This window comes from Chiloscyllium plagiosum, chromosome 13 (genome assembly GCF_004010195.1).
Source record: "Chiloscyllium plagiosum isolate BGI_BamShark_2017 chromosome 13, ASM401019v2, whole genome shotgun sequence".
In the NCBI taxonomy this organism is placed as follows: domain Eukaryota; kingdom Metazoa; phylum Chordata; class Chondrichthyes; order Orectolobiformes; family Hemiscylliidae; genus Chiloscyllium; species Chiloscyllium plagiosum.
Genome location: NC_057722.1, coordinates 84,316,439 through 84,324,484, shown reverse-complemented (window position 1 = coordinate 84,324,484; position 8,046 = coordinate 84,316,439). Strand labels below are relative to the sequence as shown.

At 44.6% G+C, this 8,046-nt stretch overlaps 1 protein-coding gene across 1 annotated transcript in view; it reads left to right on the top strand.

Moving 5' to 3' along the window:
- The window catches only part of LOC122556254 (noelin-3-like), a 62,384-nt gene that overhangs the window by 15,659 nt on the left and 38,679 nt on the right, over positions 1-8,046 (top strand). The window contains exon 2 of the mRNA XM_043702885.1: positions 2,278-2,421. Coding sequence (XP_043558820.1) covers positions 2,278-2,421 — 144 coding nt within the window. The remainder of the gene's footprint in view (positions 1-2,277; positions 2,422-8,046) is intronic.

The window sequence follows — 8,046 nt, the reverse complement described above, 5'->3', positions numbered from 1 at the left end:
TGCATTCGCTTTCTTAATCATGGACTCAACCTGCATGTTTACCTTTAGAGAATCCTCAACTAGCACTCCCAGATCCCTCTGTACTTTGGCTTTACGAATTTTCTCACCGTTTAGAAAGAAGTCCATGCTTGTATTCTTTTTTCCAAAGTGCAAGACCTCGCATTTGCTCACATTGAATTCCATCAGCCATTTCCTGGACCACTCTTTCAAACTGTTTAGATCCTTCTGCAGCCTCCCCACTTCCTCAGTACTACCTGCCTGTCCACCTAACTTTGTATCATCGGCAAACTTCGCTAGAATGCCCCCAGTCCCTTCATCCAGATCATTAATATATAATGAGAACAGCAGCGGCCCCAACACTGAACCCTGCGGGACACCGCTTGTCACCGGCTGCCATTCCGAAAAAGAACCTTTTATCCCAACTCTCTGCTTTCTGTCAGACAGCCAATCTTCAATCCATACCAGTAGCTCACCTCGATCACCATGGGCCCTCACCTTGCTCAGCAGCCTCCTGTGTGGCACCTTATCAAAGGCCTTTTGGAAGTCTAGGTAGATAACATCCACTGGGTTTCCCTGGTCTAACCTACTTGTCACCTCTTCAAAGAACTCCAACAGGTTAGTCAGGCACGACCTCCCCTTACTAAATCCATGTTGACTTGTTCTAATCCGACCCTGCTCTTCCAAGAATTTAGAAACCTCATCCTTAATGCTGTTTTTATATTTCAACCCTCTTGCGATAAATGACAACATTACATTTGCTTTCTTAATCACGCACTCAACCTGCAAGTCACCCTTTAGAAAATCCTGGACTAGCACTCTCAGATCCCGGTGTACTTTGGCTTTATGAATTTTCTCACTGTTTAAAAAATAGTGCACACCTGTATTCTTTTTTCCAAAGTGCAAGATCTTGCATTTGCTCACATTGAATTTCATCAGCCATTTCCTGGACCACTCTCCAAAATTGTCTAAATCTTTCTGCAGCCTTCCCACCTTCTCAGTACTACTCGCCTGTCCACCTAACTTCGTATCGTTGGCAAACTTCGCCAGAATGCACCCAATCTCTTCAGCCACATCATTAATATATAAAGTGAACAGCTGCAGCCCCAACACTGAACCCTGCGGGACACCATTTGTCACCAGCTGCCATTCCAAAAAGGAACCTTTTATCCCAACTCTCTGCCTTCTGTCAGACAGCCAATCCCCAATCCATGCCAGTAGCTCACCTCGAACACCATGGGCCCTCATCTTACTCAGCAGCCTCCCATGAGGCATTTTATCAAAGGCCTTTTGGAAGTCTAGGTAGACCACATCCACTGGGTTTCCCTGGTCCAACCTACTTGTTACCTCTTCAAAGAATTCTAACAGGTCTGTCAGGCACGACCTCCCCTTACTCAATCCATGTTGACTTGTACTAATCTGGCTCTGTACTTCCAAGAATTTAGAAATCTCATCCCTAATGATGGATTCTAGAATTTTACCTACAACCGAGGTTAGGCTAATTGGCCTATAATTTTCCATCTTTAGTCTTGATCCTTTCTTGAACAAGGGGGTTATAACAGTGATTTTCCAGTCATCTGGAATTTCCCTGACTCCAATGAGTTTTGAAAGATCACAGACAGAGCCTCCACTATTTCTTCAGCCACCTCCCTCAGAACTCGAGGATGTAGCCCATCGGGGCCAGGAGATTGATCAATTTTTAGACCTTTTAGCTTTTCTAGCACTTTCTCTTTTGTAATGGCTACCATACTTAACTCTGCCCCCTGACTCTCCTTAATTGTTGGGATATTACTCATGTCTTCCACTGTGAAGACTGAGACAAAGTATTTATTAAGTTCTTGAGCTATTTCCTTATCTCCCAGCACTAGCCTTCCTGCATCAATTTGGAGCAGCCCAATTTCTACTTTTGCCTTTTAAGCATTTATCGTCTGGATATTTAAGAGGACATTGTCTGAACATCTGAACTTATTAAACCAGATGTCATCAAGTAATGTGGAAGTAAATATTTCTACATTCATGTTGGCAATTCTGCCTCACTGATCAGTGAAGAGGAAATGTTGTCTAATATTTTACAACATCTTCAAACCATCAAAAGCTCCCAAAAGATTTCTCTGGTATGGGGCAAAAGGGGCCAACCATGTAGATTAACGATGATCTCAAGTTTGAGAGAGTGTGTTGAATTATTGCAATGAAACATTAACAGCAGCACGTTAGGCATTGCAAAACCAGATTGCTAGATTTTGGCACAGAACCTCCATCCTTTACTTGTTGTTTACCCAGGCCATTGGCCCTAAGGATGGTTGGCAAGTATACAGCTCCGCGCAAGATCCTGACGGCCGGTGCATTTGTACAGTTGTGGCTCCAGGGCAGAATCTGTGCTCAAGGGATGCTCGAAGCAGGCAACTCCGCCAGCTACTGGAGAAGGTAAGACGTGACTCTGTTCAATATACAGATTTCAAGTAAATGGTTGTGGTTGTTGAAGTCAGTCATCACAGTTCCAGGACACCTTTGCAGGAGTTCCTCAAGGTAATGTCCTAGGCCCAACCATCTTCAGCTGCTTCATCACTGACCTTCCCACTATTATAAAGTCAGAAGTGGGGATAGATCATTGGGATACCTTCTGGCGAAGGTGGGACCTGTACATGAAGGAGGGGTTGCACGTGAACTGGAGGGGTACAAATGTCCTGGGTGGGAGATTTGTTTGTGTGATTCGGGAGGGTTTACACTAATTTGGCAGGGGGGTGGGAATCAGAGCCACATGTCTGAGAGGGGGTCAGTTGCAGACGTGACAGTTTTAGGATATATTGAATCTAAAAGGAAGGTTTCTCACACTATGAAACAAAGGAATCAGTTAAAGTGTGTGTGCTTTAATGCAAGGAGTGTCCGAAATAAAAGTGACGAACTTAAAATATGGATCAGTACTTGGGGCTATGATGTTGTGGCCATAACGAAGACATATGTTTCACTGGGGCAGGGATGGTTGCTTGATGTTCCAGGGTTTAGAACGTTTAAAAAGAACAGAGAGGGTGGAAAAAGAGGAGGTTGTGTAGCATTGTTAACCAGAGAGTGCATCACAGCTACAGAAATGAAGTTTGTTGAGGAAGGTTTGCCTACTGAGTCAGTATGGGTGGAAATTAGGAACAGCAAGGGAACAGCCATCGCATTGGGGGTTTTCTACAGACCACCTAATAGCAGTAGAGAGATTGAAGATCTCATAGGAGGGCAGATTTTGGAAAAATGCAAAAGTAGCAGGTTGTTATTATAGGTGATTTCAACTTTCCCAATATCGACTGGAACCTCCTAAGTGTAGATGGTTTGGATGGAGCCAATTTTGTCAGATGTGTTCAGGAGGGTTTCCTTACTCAGTACGTAGACAGACCGACGAGGGGAGAGGCCATTTTGGATTTGGTGCTCGGCAACGAGCCAGGACAGATGTCAGATCTCGCGGTGGGAGAGCACTTTGGTGACAGTCATCACAACTACCTCACATTTAGCATAGCCTTGGAGAGGGAAAGGCGCAGTTACCAAGGGAAGATATTCAATTGGGGAAAAGGAAATTATGATACTATCAGACAGGAGTTGGGAAGTATAGACTGGGAGCAATTGTTCCACAGAAAAGGCACAGCAGACATGTGGAGACTATTTAAGGAGAAATTGTTCCGAGTGATGCACAAATTCGTTCCTCTGAGGCAGGTAAGAAGAGGTAAGATTAAGGAACCTTGGATGACGAGAACAGAGGAACTTCTCGTCAAAAGAAAAAAGGCAGCTTATGTAAGGTGGAGGTAGCAAGGGCCTTGCACAGCTTTAGAGGATTACAGGCTAGCTAGAAAGGAGCTCAGAAATGGACTGAGGAGAGCCAGGAGGGGGCACAAAAAAGGCTTGGCAAGACGGATTAGGGAGAACCCAAAGGCGTTTTACTCATACGTGAGGAATAAGAGAATGATCAGGGAGAAGGTAGGGGCGATCAGGGATAGCGGAGGGAACTTGTGCGTGGAGTCTGAGCAGATAGGGGAAGCCCCAAATGAGTTTTTTGCTTCGGTTTCAACCAAGGAAAGGGAACTTGTTATAAATGAAAACTTAGAGGAGCTGGGATACAGTCTTGACCAGATCAAGATTGAATGAAGTTGATTTGCTAGAAAGTTTGGAAAACATTAAGATTGATAAGTCCCCAGGGCCAGACCAGATTTATCCTAGGCTGCTCCAGGAAGCGAGAAAGGAGGTTGCTAAGCCGCTGGCGAGGATATTTGACTCCTCACTCTCCACGGGAGTCGTACTGGAGGACTGGAAGGAGGCAAATGTTGTTCCTCTTTTCAAGAATGATAATAGGGAAATCCCTGGCAATTACAGACCAGTCAGTCTGTGGTCAGCAAAATTTTGGAAAGAATTCTGAAGGATAGGATTTATGACTATTTGGCAAAGCAAAGTGTGATTAAAGGCAGTCAGCATGGCTTTGTGAGGGGCAGGTCATGCCCCACAAATCTTATTGAGTTCTTTGAGGAGGTGTCAAGACAGGTCGATGATGGTCGAGCAGTGGATGTGGTGTATATGGATTTCAGCAAGGCATTTGATAGGGTTCCCCATGGTAGGCTCATTCATAAAGTCAGGAAGTATGGGATACAGGGAGATTTGGCTATCTGGATTCAAAATTGGCTGGCTGACAGAAGTCAGAGAGTGGTTGCAGATGGAAAGTATTCTGCCGGTTATACAGTGTTGAGTGGGGTCCCGCAGGGCTCTGTACTTGGGCCTCTGCTCTTTGTAGTTTTTATAAATGACTTGGATGAGGAGGTTGAGGGGCGGGTGAGTAAATTCGCAGATGACACAAAGGTTGGAGGTGTCGTCGATTGTATAGAGGGCTACTGCAGGCTACAGCGTGACATAGACACGATGCAGAGCTGGGCTGAGAAATGGCAGATGGAGTTCAACCTGGATAAGTGCGAAATGATGCATTTTGGAAGGTCGAACTCGAATGCTGAATATAGGATTAAAGACAGGATTCTTAGCAGTGTGAAGGAACAGAGGGATCTGGGTGTACAAGTACATAAATCCCGCAAAGTTGCCACCCAAGTGTATAGGGTTGTTAAGAAAGCATATGGTGTCTTGGCTTTCATCAACAGGGGGATAGAGTTTAAGAGCCGTGAGGTTTTGCTGCAGCTCTACAAGTCCCTGGCGAGGCCACACTTGGAATATTGTTCCAGTTTTGGTCGCCCTACTATAGGAAAGGTACAGAGGCTTTGGAGAGGGTGCAAAGAAGATTTACCAGGATGCCGCCTGGACTGGAGGGCTTGCCTTATGAAGAAAGGTTGATTAGGCTCGGTCTCTTCTCTCTGGACAGAAGGAGACCTAATAGAGGTGTACAAGATAATGAGAGGAATAGATAGAATCAATAGCCAGAGACTTTTCCCCAGGGCAGGATTGACTGGTACGAGGAGTCATAGTTTGAAGATATTAGGAGGAAGGTACAGAGGAGACGCCAGAGATAGTTTTTTTACGCAGAGAGTTGTGAATGCATGGAATGCGTTGCCAGCGGTGGTGGTGGAAGCAGAGTCATTGGGGACATTTAAGCGACTGCTGGACATGCATATGGATAGCAGTGAGTTGAGGGGTGCGTAGGTTGTTACTATATTTTACATTAGAATTAAATCTCGGCACAACATCATGGGCCAAAGAGCCTGTTCTGTGCTGTACATTTCTATGTTCTATGAACACACAAATAAGAATCAAGCATAGGCCTCTCAGCCCTTTGTGAGCCTGGTCCACCATTCAATTAGATCATAGTGGCTCAGTGGTTAGCACTGCTGCCTCACAGCACCAGGGTCACAGGTTTGATTCCAGCCTCGGGTGACTGTCTGTGTGGAGTTTGCACATTCTCCCCGTGCATGCGTGGGTTTCCTCCGGGTGCTCCAGTTTCCTCCCACAGTCCAAAGAATGTGCAGGTCAGGTGAATTGGCTATGCTAAATTGCCCATTGTGTTGGGTGCATTAGTCAGAGGGAAATGGGTCTGGGTGGGTTACTCTTCCAAGGGTCGGTATGGACTTGTTGGGCCGAAGGGCCTGTTTCCACACTGTAGAGAATCAAAAAAAAATCTAATCTGATTTTAACCATAATTGTACATTCCTGCATATTCCCAATTAACTTTCATCCCTTTGGTAATCAATCTACCTCTGCCTTAAAAATATTTAAAGATTCTGCATAAATGGGAATTTCAGACTCACAACCCTCTGCAAGAGAAAAATCATGGAATTATATGGCACACAATGAGGCCATTTGACCCACTCTGTCTTTACCGGCTCCCAAATTACCTACCCAGCTAATTCCACTCTCCAACCTGATCTACACAGCCCATTAAATTCATCACTTTCAAATATATAACCAGCTCTCTTTTGAAACCTCCTATGGAATCCACCTCCACCATGCTCCCAGGTAGCGCATTCCAAATCCTAACAACTCTCTGACATTTCTCCTCATCTCAATCCTAGCTCTCCTGCTGACAATCTTGAAATTATGACCTCTAGTTATTGACATATCAACTGGGGGAAACAGAATATTCTTCTTTACCCTGTCAAAAATTTTCATAATTTGTAACATCTCAATCAGGTTACCTCTTAATCTTCTCTGCTCCAAGGAGATTAAGCCTAATCTCTCTAATTTTGTAACAAAATCTCTCATTCCTGGTGTCATTCTAGTAAATCTCCTCTGAACTCTCTTCAGGACTTTAACATCCTTCCTTAAATAAGGTGCCCAGAACTGAACACTTTAATGTGATCTGGCCAATGATTTGTAGAGGTGTAGCATCACTTCCTTGCTTTTATGCCCTAATTTATAAACCCAAGGATCCTATTAGCCTTCTTAACAACTGTTTCAACATGCCTGGCTACCTTCAGAGAACTATGCCTAAGTCCCTCTGCTTCTGTACTCTCCTCAAATTTGTGGCATTGAGCCTGTATTGATTCTCTCCCTTTTTTTTTCACCAATATGCTTTACCTTACAATTCTCTGCACTGAAATTTATCTACAAGGTGTTTGCCCATTTAACCAACTTGTTAATGTCCCTCTGAAGTCACTCAGTGTCTTCCTTATGATTCTCCATTCCCTAGTTTCGTATCATCGGTCTTAAATGAGCATCTTCTTAATTTTAAACTACCACCCTGAATTCTAGACTCTTCCACAAGAAGAAACATCCTTTCTGCACCTACCTGGTGAAGTCCCGTCGGGATCTTATACATTTCAATTAGGTCACCTCTGACTCTTCTAAACTCCAGAGGATACAGGCCCAACCTGTCTAACGTATCCTCAGAAGGCAATCCACTCATTCCAGATATTAGTCTTGTAAACCTCCTCTGATCTACTCCCGATGTAATAACATCCTTCTGTAAATATGATGACCAGTACCATACACAGTACTCCAGATCTTCTGGTAAAATGGTGGGATTTTCAGGTAAGATGACAGCGGAGCAGGGCTCCTGAACATGGGGCTCATTCACTCTGTTTACTTTTAGAGTCATAGTCATAATGTCATAGAGTCATAGAGATGTACAGCATGGAAATAGACCCTTCGGTCCAACCCGTCCATGCCGATCAGATATCCCAACCCAATCTAGTCCCACCTGCCAGCACCCGGCCCATATCCCTCCAAACCTTTCCTATTCATATACCCATCCAAATGCCTCTTAAATGTTGCAATTGTACCAGCCTCCACCACATCCTCTGGCAGCTCATTCCATACACGTACCACCCTCTGCATGAAAAAGTTGCCCCTTAGGTCTCTTTTATATCTTTCCTCTCTCACCCTAAACCTATGCCCTCTAGTTCTGGACTCCCCGTCCCGAGGGAAAAGACTTTGCCTATTTATCCTATCCATGCCCCTCATAATTTTGTAAACCTCTATAAAGGTCACCCCTCAGCCACCGACGCTCCAGGGAAAACAGCCCCAGCCTGTTCAGCCTCTCCCTATAGCTCAAATCCTCCAACCCTGGCAACATCCTTATAAATCTTTTCTGAACCCTTTCAGGTTTCACAACATCTTTCCGATAGGAAGGAGACCAGAATTGCA